This window comes from Triturus cristatus, chromosome 8 (genome assembly GCF_964204655.1).
Source record: "Triturus cristatus chromosome 8, aTriCri1.1, whole genome shotgun sequence".
NCBI classification, from domain to species: Eukaryota; Metazoa; Chordata; class Amphibia; order Caudata; family Salamandridae; genus Triturus; species Triturus cristatus.
In genome coordinates this window covers 343,805,144-343,821,514 of record NC_140591.1, presented here as the reverse complement: position 1 = coordinate 343,821,514, position 16,371 = coordinate 343,805,144, and the positions used below count along the sequence as shown (strand labels likewise).

The following is a 16,371-nucleotide window of genomic DNA, read 5'->3' as shown; positions in this document are numbered from 1 at the left end:
GTGGAGGTGTTCATCAGCACAAGCCAGCCACCGGGGTGCAGAGACGTCACCGGAGACAGCTTCGCGGGAGGACCAACTGTAAGCTGCTAGCAAGCGCAATCTGCGTCCAGGCCCCACGCTTCGCAGTTCAACCATCCTCTCACCTGCCACCGGCTGCTTGGTATCAATAGCACCACGTCTATTAAGTGCACCTGCTGGAAGACAACTGCAAGTGGCCACGAAGTCCCTCTAATCCTCCTCACTCCACAAGGTCACCCAAGGCAAGAGATTGCTGCCTGTTGCCCAACTGAAGGAAAATCACTGTGTTTGTCATCATCATCCAGGTGGATCATCACCAAGGCCGTCAAAGGAGCATCGCACCACCAAAGTGGATCCCAACACTCCAGACAACCAGAGTTCAACGAGGCTAGCCACCCAGGAACCTTCTGTGTGCCCCCATCAACCTGAAGCCTGCCGAAGTAGAGCATACCCAACCATTGGAATATCCACCCTTGGGGTTACACGAGGCTTGGCCGTGAACCTGTTGGGAGTTCTGCAGCAACCCCTCAGCACGGCCTATGAAAGGCCCGCACAGCCCACGCAGTCACGTGGCAATCCAGGGGCAAGGGCCTCAACGGAGTTCCTGTGAGCGGGGAATCTGAATAGGAGAGATGCGTCGGCAGCAGCTCCACAACAGGCATGGGAAGTATGGAGGTCACAGTGAAAGTCTGGTCACCCAAAGACCATCAGAGGAATGCGCAGAACCTGAATCCTGATGGCGAGAACATCTAGACTGAGATACCAACCTCTGCGGCTACATGAGCGACTTGGCTGTGATCCTGTTGGCAGTTCCTCAGCGACGCCTTTGCGTGGCCTACACAAAGCCCGCACTGTCCACACCGTCCCATGGCAGCCCGGCAGGATGGCCCTCCAGGAGACTCCAGTGAGAGAGGAGTCCAGGCAAGAGAGGCAAGCCTGAACTTGCTTGGCTGTCAGGGGCTGGAAAGACCATCAAGCACGTTGCTTCCAAGGAAAGGCCTCATACACCAAGATCATCCCCAACAGCTGTAGGTTTGTCGTCCAACGGAACCTGAGCACCTGCAAGATCTCCGAAATGGACTCTACCACCGCTCCAGATGCACCAATATTAGAACTTTGAAAACAGACTCCAACACCGTGAGACCAGGCCGGTCTGAACTACGTCGCCAAGGCGGACTAAAGCATCATGACCATGCGGTCCAACGCTCCAGCGCTGCCTGGCTGACGGCCTGAAGAGATTCATTTAGGGCTGAGTATTGTTTATTTGTTTTCTTACAGGTTGGACTTTTGTTTGTTTCTTTTCATTAAAGTTTGGGAGGGATGTAGTGTCCAGCTGGACACGTTCCAGTGTTTCACCCTGTACAACACTTACACTAACACTCCCCCATCACAGGCGTCACCAGTCAGGTGACCCTGCAAATAAAAGGGTCCGGGTGCACAACACCACACACTCCTCAAGTTCCATCTCGCTAAACCTTATTTTTCTCTTGATGGCACCCTCAGTTCTTTTAGGCCCCTCACTGGGAATATCAGCTCTCCTCTGAAGTTCTGTTTGCCTCAGCTACTCTCCTGAGTCTCCTCTGACCTCTACTGTGGAAATGGTGGGTCACTGCTTGAAAGCAATTCTTTCAAATTCACAAATACCGAATAACATATTTGTGTGAATGTACATCAGATACCATGTTTCTGAATGCAGGTGGTAGGCCTACCCCCCCCCCCCCCTAGGACTTACCTTTTACCAGTCCTCTGACTGGTCAAGGCCCTTTCAAACCCAGCTCTAGTGCCTCAAGGCTCCTGTTTTGCTCCTCTCTCTATCCATCTCGCTATCTGTCTCTCACTCTTCACTGCTTCCTTTTGTTTTGTGCCCTTCTCACCACTGCTCTCACTCTTTTTCTCATTCTTTTGCCTCATTTGTGCCTTTGTTTTTGACTTCCCTCATTGTGTGCCAGTGCTTTCCACTGCTTTTCACCCACGTGTCTTTGCCTTTTTGCCCCATTTTGTGTTCTGTTTTGACTGCTCCCACCTTTTCTGCACCGCCCTCCCCACTTTGTGCCATTTCCCGCTGTGTGCCTTTTTGCTGTATTTTAGTGTTTTTCGCCTGTTCTTCCTTTGCTTTCATCCCCAGTCTGTATTGTTTTAACTGCTCCCATACTTTCTGCACCACCCTCCTCAGCACACGGTTTTCCCGCTCTTCCCCACCTTCCCTCCATCTCCAAACGCCCCCGCCATTACCCTGCCAGGACCTGCTTAATGGCAGCCCCAGCGTGGATCAGCCCATAAGCAGGTGGTGGCCATAGTCTCCTAAGACTTATCTCTTATCAGACCTCTGACCGCTCAAGGCCCTTTCGGATCAGATCCAGTGGATCGTGTTCCCCCATCTCTCTCCATCTTGATCTCTTTCTCTCGATCTGTCTCCCTCTCCTTCCTTGTTTTGTGCCTTTCTCACCACTACTCCCTCTTGTTTTCATCATCACAGCTATCACGCTCTCATTTTTTGCATCGTTTTTTAGCCCTTGTGTTTTTGCCTTTCTCTTGTCTTCGTGTCAGTATTTTTAATTGCTTCTCACCTTTTTCTTACTGTGCCATTTTGCCTCGTTTTATGCCCTTATCTTTGACTCCAATCATTTTTGGTCAGTCTTTTCCATTGCTTTTCACATGTTTTTCTTTGCCTTTTTGGCTTATTTTTGTATCTGTATTTTTGATTTTCCTACTTTTGAGTCATTGTTTTTCATTGCTTTTCACCCACTTGTCTTTGCCTTGTTCTTGAGCCCTTGTTTTGATTGCCCTCCTTTTGTGACAGTGGTATTCATGGCTTTTTTGCTAGTTTTCCTTTGCATTTCTGCCCTATTCTGAGCCCTGGGTTCATTGCTCCTGCCCTTTCTTCATCCCCTGCTTCGCTCACCACAGCTCCTCACATGTTTCCTAGTGCCTTTTCTCACGGTCTCCCACGCCCCGCTATCCTCCTCTTGCACCACTTCACCATCCCAGGACCTACTTATTGGTGGTCGCAGAACGGATGCACAGGGGCGCGCCACTGCCAGGCCAGTGGGGCACCAAATGCAAGCCCATCTACACCTGGATTGTGCCCAGCACAACCCTGGTCCTCCTCTAACCAATCACTACCCTACTGAGCACCTTCACGCCTTCAACCCTGGTTGCCGTTCACTGCACTGCTGCTGCACCAAACCAAATAACACTCATGTACCTCCTGCTGCTTCACCTGCACCACCACACCCACTACTCGTACACAACCATCACAACCACACCAACAGCACCCACAAATTGAAGAACCCGCAAACCAACACCAACCCACACTACGATTCTCAATAAAATGCATGCTCCTCAACATACGCTCATAGCAAATACGCCACTGAGATCTGGGACCTGCTGAAAAATGTCACCCTGTACCTCCGTTTTCTCACTGTAACATGGCTAACTGTAGTATCAACACCAGACACCACCACAGGCACTCCCACTAGTTACAAGATCATAAAGCAAGACCACCAACCCAGACCTCAGTATTCAAGGACTCCATTAGCTGCCTCAATAACACAGAAAACGGAACCAACTAGATGACACACCTCAACTTCAAGCTGAAAAAAACAGCCAACTTCACCTAGGGTGGAACCCTAGTCTACCGGCCCCCAGGGCCCCAAGCCAACTTCACCAGCAACTTCCTGGAATTTGTTGCCCCACTAATAATCAACTCCACCACCTACATCCTCCTAAAAGACTTCAAGTTTCACCTAGAAGGCCAGACCAACCTCAACTCAGTTGCACTCCTCAAAAGCCTCATCGCTTGTTGAATCCCACAAGAAGCTGAAGACCAGGCACTTCAAGTAAGACCAGCCCCACACATCCACAAAGTACCAGGATACCCTCAGGGGTGATTAGGTGCTAAAGAAATCAACATAACATAACTACTCATTGATTCGCTCAGTAGAGAGTAATCGTTTTTAAAGACCCACCACATTACTTAAAAGAATAACTCTTTTCCTAAAGAGGTGTGTTAAAAGCATCTATCTGTCAAAGGTACAGATGGAAACATGGAGCATAAGCTTGCTCAATCACATGCTTCCCTGTAAATAATTACCACCATTTTAAATGGCTACAAGACACCTTATCAACATCAAAGAACATACACCTACTGAACTGAAGGTATGAACATAACCTTCCATTGTTTATCTCTCAAATAAGCAACAAAACATATAGTTGTCAATATTAGTGTACCACATAAAGATACAGCAATATTGTTTTTACACCTTTGTTGATAGAACACCATATTATGACATATCACGGAGATGCATTTTGCTTTCTACGTATCTTTTGAAAAGGATCTTCATCAGGATGAGTGTTGGAAAAGGCCCTTTTTGCAGGGTTATCCCCAAACTCTTTGCTTCTTCTTCCTATTTTTTCCTGAACTGTTGTTGTTGGCTTTAGGACTCTGGGCCCTTTACTACTGCTGATCAGTGCTAACGTGCATATGCTCTCTGAATAAAATTGTGATATGATTGGTTATCCAGGATTGGTATATTTGATTTACTGGTAAGTACCTAGTAAAGTGCACTGAGTGTGCCAGGGCCTGTAAATCCAATGCTAATACTGGGCCTGCAGCACTGATTGTGCTACCCACATGAGTAGCCCTGAAAAGGTATCTCAGAACTTCCACTGCAGTGTCTGAGTGCAGTTTTAAACTGTCATGTCGACCGGGCAAGTGCACCCACTTGCTGGGCCCTAACCTTCCCTTTTCTTAGATGTAAGGTACCCCTATGGTAGGCCCAACCCCATGGGCAGGGTGCAGTGTATGTGAAAGGTAGGACTGGTACTGGTGTGTGTGACATGTCCTGATAGTGAAATACTGCCAATTTCTTTTTTCACTATTGAATGGCTATCTGCCCCATAGAATAGAATGGGAAATACTTTGTGACATCTTACAAGAATAACTTCCCATTGGGGCAAGATGGAGGAATAAAGTTTAGGCTCTCTGAACTCAGAATTTGATAACACATATTTTAGTAAAGATGGTTTTTAAATTGTGTGTTTGAAAATGCCACTTTTAGAAAGTAGGTATTTTCTTGATTAACCATTCTGTGTGCCTCTGCCTGTTTAGGATTGACTGTCTGGTTTTGGAGTGACAGGGGCTGGGGATTTGCATTCACTGTAGACAGCCACTGTGGGGGATGAGGTGTGCCTGGCCCTTCCTGGATGACTCAGAGCTGAGCTGAATGGAGCTTGGCTGCATTTAGATTAGTGGGAGGAGATTTCCTTGCACCTGAATAGGGCCGGTCTCCCTTGCACAATGCAGTCTCCACCCCATGTGGTCATACTGCACCAGTGAGGACAGAACTGGGTTGGACTGGGCTCAGAGACCCTTGCACTAAGAGGACAAAGACAAAATGGGGTATAAGTAGTGGACTTTAAACCCCAGAACTTCAAATCACTTCTGGACTTAAGAGGAACCTTTGCCAAGGAGAATAGCTGATGAGCTGTGAGGAGGAGTACTGCCCCTTTGCTGTGTGGGGTTGGCCTGCAGTTGCTATTTCTGCCAAGGAAAGGACAAAGACTGGAACTTTGCTTTGAACCTGTTTGAAGAGGAATATTCAATGCCTGTGTGTGCTGGCCTCCTGTTCTGAAGTCACAGGGACACAAAGACTTCACCCTCAGTTTCTCTAAACTCTGCTGCTGAGAGTTCTGACCCGCCAGGAGGTGTCTATTCCAGTTTTGGGCCTCTGGAGGCTGTTCTTGCTGTTGGATGCTGGAAGAAACCTGAAGAACTGAGAAAACCAACACACAGCCCTTCTTGCTGCTGTTTTTCCAGACGCAGCACCACCGTGCTAGAAGAATCTCCATGCACTGTCACGCTGCTGCAGAGATGACGCAGCACCTGTCACGGCTGGAAGAACCGATGCATCGTGGGATCGTGACTGAAGAAAGCGATGCAGCGGCACTTACCGCAGCAGCATCGATCACCGGCGCATCCCAGATTTCCACGTATCACACCTGTGCCGCAAGATTTCCCCATGCATCACTCGCAGACCAGAACTGTCTTGGAGTTTACGTATCACTTCCCCCTACAGTTCGGATTTGATGCATCACTTCTTCTGCATGCAGCAGAACTCTCGCATCGCCTCCCTCAAGGACTCAGGAACTGACGCATCTCTTTGCTTCTCGATGCTTCCCCTCTCTGCGGCTGTTTGGCCTTGTAAATTTTGACACATCTACAGGTACTCTGTGTAGAATCACGCATCCATAGCTTTCTATGGACCCAGTTGCTTGAAACCTTTTCGAAGTCATTTTCTTATTACATGCATGTTAAATTTTTGTCGTTTAGGTGTTGTTGAGTTTAGATAAAGATACTTTATTTTCCTAAACTAGTGTGGTGTCCATTTGTGGTGGTATCACTGTATTACTGTGTGTTTTGAGTGCAAATACTTTACACATTGCCTTCGGGATAAGTCTGTCTGCTCATGCCAAGCTACCCAGGTGGTGCGCAGGGATTATCTAAAGTATGTAACCCCCTTACCCTGACTAAAAGCAAGGGTCCCTACCTCTGCCAACTAGAGACCCCCATTTCTAACATTGGTGGCAGCGGTGGGATTTGAACTTGTATTTGTACTTGACCCACAGTGATTGGTGCGCCTCACTAGTTTAGTGCAGACCACTACCCAACCACATACTATGTTTTATTTTTGGCTCTATTTTTGATCTGACCATTGAAGTTTCCACGTACCAGGTCTCTAAATGGTAAACCAGCAAATGAGGCTGCAGAATTGGAGTCTGATATTTAAATGCTAAGTAGTTACAAAGTAGATCATCTCGAGCAGGTCTGGAAGAGCTTTGGATGTTCCATGGGAAGCAAGTCCAGGAAAAAGGAGTTACATAAGGCCCTGGGGACCTGGTGGGAGGTCAGAGAAGCTGGGGAGGCAGATGATGCAGATGTGGATATGGGTGTGCCGGAGGGTGGCTTCAGATCCCAGGATTTGCCTGTTGGGAGAGCAGCCTTTAGGGCTGGCAGCAATCATTCTTCCCGGAATTTGTCTCCAGAGAAATGGAGGAGAACCAAAGGGTCAGAAATCATGAATTGGAGCTGCTGAAGCTCCAGATGAGGACATTGGAAATGGAAAAATACAAGGAAGCTACCCTTGCTTTGGAAGAAAGGAAGTTGTTTTTGGCACATAAATTGAGAATGAGAGCGCTTGATCTGCAGCTCAAGAGGCTTGAGGCCATGATTGTCTTAGATACGAAAAAAGAATAGTGTGTAGCTCACGAGTCAGCTCTGCTGAGTTGGAGGTGACAGCCAGCAGAGCAGAGAACAGCTCAGATGGTGGCAACAAAAATGTAATGTTTAGAGCTGAGGAAGAAGTACACAAACCCAGAGATGTGGTCCCTGACTTGAAGGAGGGGATTAACATACACCAGGGTGTTCAGGTTTATGAGGTAGCTCCAGTGGTGCGCAGTGTCCCTGAAGTGGATTGGGGAACTGGCACAGGGGTTCATATTCCTAGTGGTGGTAGGGAAGCTCTACTGATCCTAGATGAGAGATGCAGGGAGAGGGGTTCCCCCATGGGGAAAGTCCAGGTACATGTGTGTGAAGATCGCCCAGAAGAGTGTGGATTGAGTGACAGAGACAGTTAGATATTGTTTTGCCAGTCTCAGGGGGCAGTCTTGCCAGAAATTGCAAGTTAATAAAGCCAAGTTATTGGGGAACAATCAGTTAAAAACATGGAGAGGTACAAAACATCAATGTTGAAAATACCTGTAGTCTGGCTTAAAGATGCCTACAATGGACCTGAAGACAAGAAAGATAATATTAATAAAGAAAAGTGTCCCAAGCACGTGGCATCACCTACAAAACTGGTGATAGTGTGTATTAATATTTGCAATGTAGGTCAGTCTTGCACAAAAAGATAGAGGCTGAAAATGAATGGAAGAAGATAAAAAGACTTGGCACAACCTAGATGTTTAGACAAGAGTAATGACTCAGCAACCTTTGGCAGGGCTGGTTCCAAAATGTTTTACACAGTAATCAGCATCCAAGTGTATATGCCATAATACATGTACACAAGAAAAATGTGTGATTACAGCAAATCTGAGTTTAGTCAATCACTTTTTGTGTGTGTATATAATTAGCTTCATATACTTCACGTGCTTGTAGAAATAAATGAGTTATGGTCCACAAAATACAGAATGAATATGCCACAGGAAGAGTAGTAACAAGGCCTGGGTGGAATTTCAATTACGCTGGAGTAATTGGCCTATTTCCGTTACTTCCGAGTTACTCTTTGACGTAGAATTAACAATATTTGCACGATTACTCCTCCTCACGTAATTGAGAGCAATTTGGAGGAAAAAATCCTAAAGAGAGGACACAATCACTGAGCATGAGCAACTGCCTGCACTCGCTATTTGTGCTCGGCTGCATTTAGAGGGGTGTCTTAGCGCATAATGCATAATTGTGGAGCATTTTTGCAAATGGCACTAAATGCAGAATTACTCTTCTTGCGCTATTCAAGCATAATTTCACAGAATTTTTAGGTACGTCCCTGTGATTACACTACACAGAGTTACACAAGCTACCTCCACCCCCTAGTAGTACCAAAAAATTGTAAGTGTCCCAATAGAGAGCTCAAGGTAAATGTTGATGTTTAGAGACAAAAAAGTTTATAGAGAAAAATATATAAATATTTATTTAGATATTTATAAACTATGTTTAGGTTGCTGAGAAATGGTCACTACCTTGACTATCATCTGTTCTCTACAAAAAAAAGAGTCAGTGACCAATTACGAGCGGCAGCAAGTTTGGCTGCTATAGACCCGTGTTGCTCCAATCAATTACGCTTTACTGGTGCAAAAAACAGAAATAGCACCATCATGACATTGTGCTTGCATGCAGGTCTAGATCTTGATGCAACGCCTGGGCACTGTCTTTAGGCTTTTTGTGTGTGTTGAACTCTTTTTAAGCATCACAGAACCCATTACCGTGGCCGCTCTTCTACTTTGGCAGGGTACACACTGGGTAATTGTGTGATATGGTGCAAGACTGCCGTCTAGGGTTTCTCATGACATCATATTCCACAAGGATGGCTGAGTGCTCTGTAAACGTACCAGAACCACGAGGTGGCAAAGTTGGACATATTGGCAATATTACACGTTACCCGTTATCTATTTTTTATATTTCGTATTTATTTTAGGTAATTACCTCGAACAAAATGCACAGCTAATAATAGGCACTTACTAGAATTAGGATATTTAGGTTTTCTTTACGTTTCATGTATGAATTATTAATAAAACAATGAACAATGTTGATCGCCTGTGGATTTATGCAATTACGTGGTTGCATCGTTTACCAAATAATGAAGTATTTACTGCATTCGCTTTTGAATTTGCAAATTTCACAAAAATTTAGTTTCGAGCTAGAATGGATGAAACTAATACGGCCATGTAGAATGTGCTAGATATTTAGCATTGCCACTGCATAATTTAGATAACCAGCGGTTCCTCCTTTAGGGCAGAGGAGCGTCGCCCCGCCTGCGGCGACGCTCCGAATGTAACATAATTTGCTTCTCCGTGCTGCGCAATCCTAATATTGTAGCAACCTTGACAATGGTAAAGCTGTACAGAGTGGTTTGGGGAATGCCATTATAATGTTGAAACCCATATTTCACAGGAATCCATTACACATTTCAATTTACTGTGAAACAAGAGATTTGCAATCACTATTTTGTGCAATAAAAGCACCGATGTATGAGATAGATAGATAGATAGATAGATAGATAGATAGATAGATAGATAGATAGATAGATAGATAGATAGATAGATAGATAGATAGATAGATAGATAGATAGATAGATAGATAGATAGATAGATAGATAGATAGATAGATAGATAGATAGATAGATAGATAGATAGATGTGCATACCTGCAAATACAGCAGAATTATGGTGCATTTGTTTTGGTTTTGGAGCAACACGTTACACGAGTCTCCAGCAACCACAATTCATGCAGCTGGTAATTGGCATGGTGGCATTAGCAAGCAAACTATTCAACTCTATCCAACTGAATTGCATCCATGACATTGCCACATAGTACTAACCAATATTTGGTACATATTACTTAGAGAAAAAAACACAGAAAAGGGAATTAGATTCCTGGAACAAAACAGCTAATCCTTATCAATTACCTGGGGCTAGTCCTAGCACAAACTTCAAAAATGCAACCACAAATGTTCCTAGTTAGCACAAACGGCAAACATTTATTCTAAGTGCAAATGATAGGGAATGTAACTTACGCTGCAGCCAACATACAGCAATGTGGTATGCAAATGCTTGTGAACAGTAGAAATATATGCAAATCGGAGTAGGTAGCAGGCATTTGAGTAGGGAGGAAGCACTACACTGTTCATAACTGTAACATAATGTTATTAATGTTTAAACTGTATATATTTGTCGTAAACTCTCATCAGTTAAGCAGTCTGCCAACAGTACTTAGATATATTTGTGTGCAATATTGCAGTAATGTTACATTACTCTACAAAAGGATAGCTTGTAAAAACTAATTTAATGATATATAATTAATTAGGGGATTTGCTGAGAATAAACAGTGGCTAAAACAATGCACCCAAAATATCTTCTGAATCTATGCACTGTTTCCATTATTATGGTGTCGTGAGATGAGCACCGATGGAAAGCATGAGCCCTTTCACTGTACACGTATTATTTTTATGGAGAGTTGAATAGCACCACTATTAAGTAACTGCAGTCTTCTATGTCGTGTCTGCTGCATAGGAAGGAATTTGTAGGCAGGAAGGCCTACAATCAAATGATATTTACTGTATCTAGCTGCAAACGTGGACTGTAGGCCCTGCTTTAGTCAGGGCTCAAGACTGGCATTGAGGGTAGACATATAATACACCACTTTAGAACGCTTGCCCTTTAAATTAGACTTTAGAAAGCCCAATGAAGCACGTTTGATGAAAGTGATACCAATCACAGCCCATAACACTATCACATTGTGGCATTTCTTACTATGCAAAATGATGGATCGCGTGAACATAGCTTGTACATCGCATAGATACCACCTCTTGCATTAGATCTAGTGGATACATGTAGTAACTTAAGCCAAACATGGGATGTGGGCAGACTGGAAATGGAAAGTGCTAACTTTACACCAGGGAGGTAGAATAAAAGCAATTAATCCAATCACTATGAATGGATGCACTTAACATGCACCTTATAAAGGGACCGGGTGCTCATTTAAACTGCCATTTAGCTACGCTTTCCAGTTTCCTGAACTCAGTGTAAAATGTGACTAGAAGAACATGCGATTAACTGTGCATAGGTTTGCACTCAGTGATGAGGTCTTTGTTTCACCCCACTGCAAGAGAATCATCTTAGTTTCTTCTGTGGTGGGGAAGGTAGTCAAAGCAGCTTAGCTGCATGCCTTATATTTTTTCACCTTTTTAATATATTAGAACTACAGAGCACACCACTGGCAAAAAGTGTGATTCCATTAAATGTACAAGGGTCCAAATTGGGTTATTAGTGGACTACGTCTTAAAAGTCATGAACAAATGGCCGCTCAGCATCTCCCCAGCATGAAAACGACTTGCTTGGGGCATAAAACTGCCATATGTATCATTGAGTCTGTTCATTTCTTCAAATCCAGATCTGATTCCTTTTAGTCGGAAACGAGTGGCCGGTCATAAGCAAACTCAACGCGTTGTTGTCTTGGAAAATCCTCAGGATTCGCTAAAGACGATCTGTGTGATGCAAAGGCGCTGTCATCCATTGAGCCTGGAAAATCACAGAAGACACACAAACATTAGGATAGTGGACAGGAAACCACATTATCATTCTTGTGAGCCACAAACATGCCATGTAAAAAAGTTATATACGAGAAATCCACATCTTTGTATGGGATCAAAGGACTCTCTAGCAAGTGAATATCCTTGACAGCAGAATAGCGTCTGATAAAAGAAAAAGAACACCCTTTTATAACTCTGATCCTGCAAAATGTCACCTCACCTTCTTCAAAGATTACAGTACTCTGAGCTATGATTGTGTGAAGGTTCATGATGCAAGCAATGTTTTGCAAAATTCCAGATTAATGGCCTTCATCGAGCTCCTGGATTTCCCCTCAGCTTTGAGCAATTCTTTCATGGTTCCTCGCTGAAACTGGATGTGCATATCCATTCCTCGTGTGTGACCCTTGCACTTGCGAGGGAAGGGCTCTCTTGTCCAAAAAATAAGTCTACAATGTTTCAAAAAAGGTATCCTGCTGCACTTTTAAGATGCAAGAAACCTTTTGGTAAAAGTTGGGGGTTCGCGATATCGGAACTGATGTATAAATCTCAATTTCTATGCAAAAGCCCTAATACGAAGAAAGCAATGCCCTTCACGTACTGTTTTTGCAAGAAATATGTCAAGGTTGCAAAAAAATACTTTACATTGTGCAAGCCCCAAATCCGAATGCACGTCACATAACATAGGACACTGGCGAAGGCTCAGTTGAAAATAGCTCAATTGTCACAAACTAATTTTATTTGAAACTTCTGGTAACATGAATTGTCTTTCTGCTTTTACCACTTCATAAACTATTAAGAAATATATATATACTTTTCCATTCTGCGAACATTACACAAACATTTAAAAAACCAACGGTTAGCTAAAAAGTACCTATCATTTAAATGGACTCCTTTAGATAGTTAGAGTGTCCTCGTTTAGTGACCATGCCTCCTGGAGGCGCACATGTGAAATCATGAGTATATACATGTTCCAGAGACCGATTCTACTGGTTAGTACCCTGATCAGTTGCATCATATGATCTTTACACAAATATAGATCCACGAAATTGAAATACATTTCTTTTTTAGAACTTCGTTATTTAAGTTTTGAGGTGGAGTAGACCAGACTCTCAATAGTAGCAATAAAACATAACTCCAACCTTATTCAGGGCCGGACTGGATCCCAAAGCAGTCCTGGCACTTTTGTCAGACCAGCAGCAACCCCGACCCGTGGGCAGGGGGTGAGCGAGGTTGCACTGCTGCTTTTGTATTTTAGGGCCAATATAGCTACATAACTGCCCCCCAGTAATAAATCTGCCCCCCACAGCTGCAAAACTGGCCCCCACTCTTCCATCCCTCCGAGGGAATGCTCGATGCCTGCTACGGCCAGTCCGGCCCTGATCTTACTGGTGACGGGCTCGCCTAAAACGTTTTCTGATGTTGCCACACTTTACTAACACAGATGCCCTTTAATTTGTTGCAACTCCACAGATTCCCATTGCCCTCTTAGTTGATTATGCAGGAGAGTCCTTAGGCTGCCTTGGCTTCCAACTTGTCTCCTCGTCAGCCGAAGTGGTCTTTGACTATAACAAGGTCAGAATCCCTGACAACGCTGGGATCCTCTCCTCATGACCACCTCAGTAAATGCGAGAGGCATATGCCAATATCAGTAAGATGTTTTTTCAGGGAGTTAAAGTATCACTGCCCTTGCTGTGTAGCACGATGTCACCTTGAACATCGAAATCAACATTTTTTCCCAGCTGGCACTACCTTTAAAAGGCCAAATTTCAGATAATGGTTATCACAGGTGGATGTGTACTCTCCCATCATCGGCGGCCGGCAGAGGTAATTGTGGTGAGGTGGGGCAGGTCGTAGCAGGGGGGGAAGCAGACAATCGATGGAATAGGTATTATTTATTTATTTAATTGATTATACGTATGCTGTTGTCTGTCGACTTACCCCCCTCCCTTCCCATCACGTTTACCTGTGCCGCTCCCGCTGTCTCCCATATGTACAGCTGTGAGTGAATGTGCAAGTATGAAGGGGTCTAAACTGTAGCTTTACAATACATGGGGTTTTGCAATCCCTGTATAAACAAACCCTCCTAGGCACAGAGACGGGCACACAAAGCACCCTCTCTGCACATTGAAACAAGATAAGAGTGATCTATGTACACAGCTTCTTTCCTGCCGTCGCCACTAGCTGATCTAAGTCCACGCACATTCACAAGTTCCCATCAATCAGTTCTGCATCAAACACAATTTGTATGAGGATCCTGAAAAAAGCAAACTGGCCTGCAATGGGGAAGCACTTTAGAGGGCCAGTACTCCCTGATTAAAGTAATTTCTAATCAATTGCTACTAAAACTTCATGCAGTGCAGTCTACAAATAATTTACCAGTTGATTGAATCAATCTACATCTTCCAACTCTGACATTCAGGAGTGACATCTGGAATAAAGATGGCACAGATGCAAATCTCACATGGGTAGGGTATGATATAGAATGATATTACAAAACTACTAAACAATCTAATAAAACATACTACACAAACCAGTTAATAAAATGGATTATGTTTAAAATCTTTCACAATTATATAGCCTCCTGTTCTGGAAAAATATGATTGAGACTATGAGAACCTTCTGGATTAATTCAATGCTAAAATTGTGAAATACTGAACTGCAACGGTCTGAACATGCCATATCAATCTCCTGCTAAAAAAGTTAACAGCAGTCCTCCAAGGACCTAACCAACTATTAAGTGATCTGAAACCTCACATTCCTAAGGTCATTTAGTAAGAGGTCGGTCTACAATTTCAGGAACTCCTGGATGCCAACAACCCACTTTAAAAACTTTAATCAGAGTTTACTCTGCACCAGAAAAACGGAATCCTTAATTCTGATTTTTAAGTGTGACCAGAACAGATGAAACTGCTCACACGCCTGTAGGAAACATTGGGATCTCTTTATCTACAGTTGAATGGATCAAGCTTTCCAAGTAGATTGGAGCCAGGATGCTTGGATTTAGATACATTACATGCTTCTGTTTTGTGTCTCACTTGGCAAACATATCATACTACATTAACTCACAAAAAGATGCCTTCATTAATGATTTTAATGAGCCTTGGAAAGGGCACTACTTACCCCATCTACAGGCTTTGGTATATTGAAGAGAACCTCACTCTGTTTGTTTTTCCTATGATATTCCATGATGAAAAAGACTATGCTTCTGTTCTCCTACCCCTACTACTGTACAAAAACTGCACAAATGACAGGATCCCTGGCAGCTATAAACTTGCCACCATTCTGCAGACCAGTATCCACACAGCACGACCCAAAATGGTGGAAGAGCACATGTGGATCGCATATGCTCCTTTCAACCAGCATTCGGCCTGATGTAAGATGGCTGCTTGAATGAGAGCACTCAGCATACATTGTGCTTGGATGGCCACAGCACCATTCCTAAACAAGGAAAAAAATTGGGTGCATGGCTGCACCAGGCCCGAATCCTGACCACTGCAGTGATTTGAGCCACTCTTTGCAGCTTATTCGGTAGAACATCTCCCAGAGTTTGCAAGCCTTTCTGTAGGGTACAAATAACTTTAAGAATAAATATTTTCATGACACCTCTAATAAGGATGTTTTTCTTCTTGCCTATTTACAATGAACACAATGAAGGCTGGGCAGCAGTAATAGCACATGAACACTACAGATGGTGCAATGTGTTAGGCAAATTCTGAAAAAATATGTCCAGACATAATGTGATTTGCTTGTTCTGCCCTTTTCATGGTGAAAATATTGCTCCTGGTGGTCCTGTTGCATTGCACTATATTTTTAGGTCTCGCCTGGCGTTGCAGTACGCATGCGCTGCCCGCTCTCTGAAAGCTTCTTGCAATCGATACGATTTCAGAAGGGGACTTGAAGCCCCGCCCCTCTTTTCCATTGGCTTGCGTCATCGTTTATGTTAAACGCTGGCGCGTGATTGGAAATCGGGCTTTTTTGTTACTGCCCTCTCCAATTTTAGGACGGGCCCATCTGGACAGGCCGACGCCATCTTTGTTTTCGTGACGTAGGAGGGTGTGCTCCTAGCTTGTTTACTGGCTTCTAATTGGGAATATCTTTGGTTTCCGTGATGGAGGAGGGTGTGCTTTTAGCTTGTTTACTAGCTTCTGATTGGGAAGATAATTAACTGTGAGATGTGTTCACTGCGGGTGCTTATATGCACGATCTAAAGCGCTTCACCCTCTCTCTACTGTATCTGGCTCTTGCTTTCCCCCTGCCTCTCTCTGCCACGCCTTCTCTGTGTCTCAAAGCTTGTTTGTTGTGTGTTGATCGGTTCTGTATGGCCTCTACGGCTTCCCGTCCAGCTGTCCCTCGTCCGCCTGTACTAGCGTCGCATTTAACGCTAATATTCCTTGAGGCCACCGCTCGTCCCCGCTCCATCCGTGCTGCCCCTGTCTACGGCTAGCACTGCTCGGTGATTTGAACACATGTGTGGTTAAACCAGAGGCCCCAGAGCTGCTCTGAGATTATGTGTAATTAAACGCAATTCCCAAAGCAACATTTATCTTCCC

The 16,371-nt window shown here is 44.2% G+C and overlaps 1 protein-coding gene across 1 annotated transcript in view; it reads right to left on the bottom strand.

The window, feature by feature from the left end:
- Positions 1-10,239: 10,239 nt before the first annotated feature.
- Positions 10,240-16,371, bottom strand: part of MEDAG (mesenteric estrogen dependent adipogenesis) — a 141,982-nt gene continuing 135,850 nt past the window's right edge. The window contains exon 5 of the mRNA XM_085621662.1: positions 10,240-11,810. Coding sequence (XP_085477788.1) covers positions 11,695-11,810 — 116 coding nt within the window. The 3' untranslated portion in view covers positions 10,240-11,694. The remainder of the gene's footprint in view (positions 11,811-16,371) is intronic.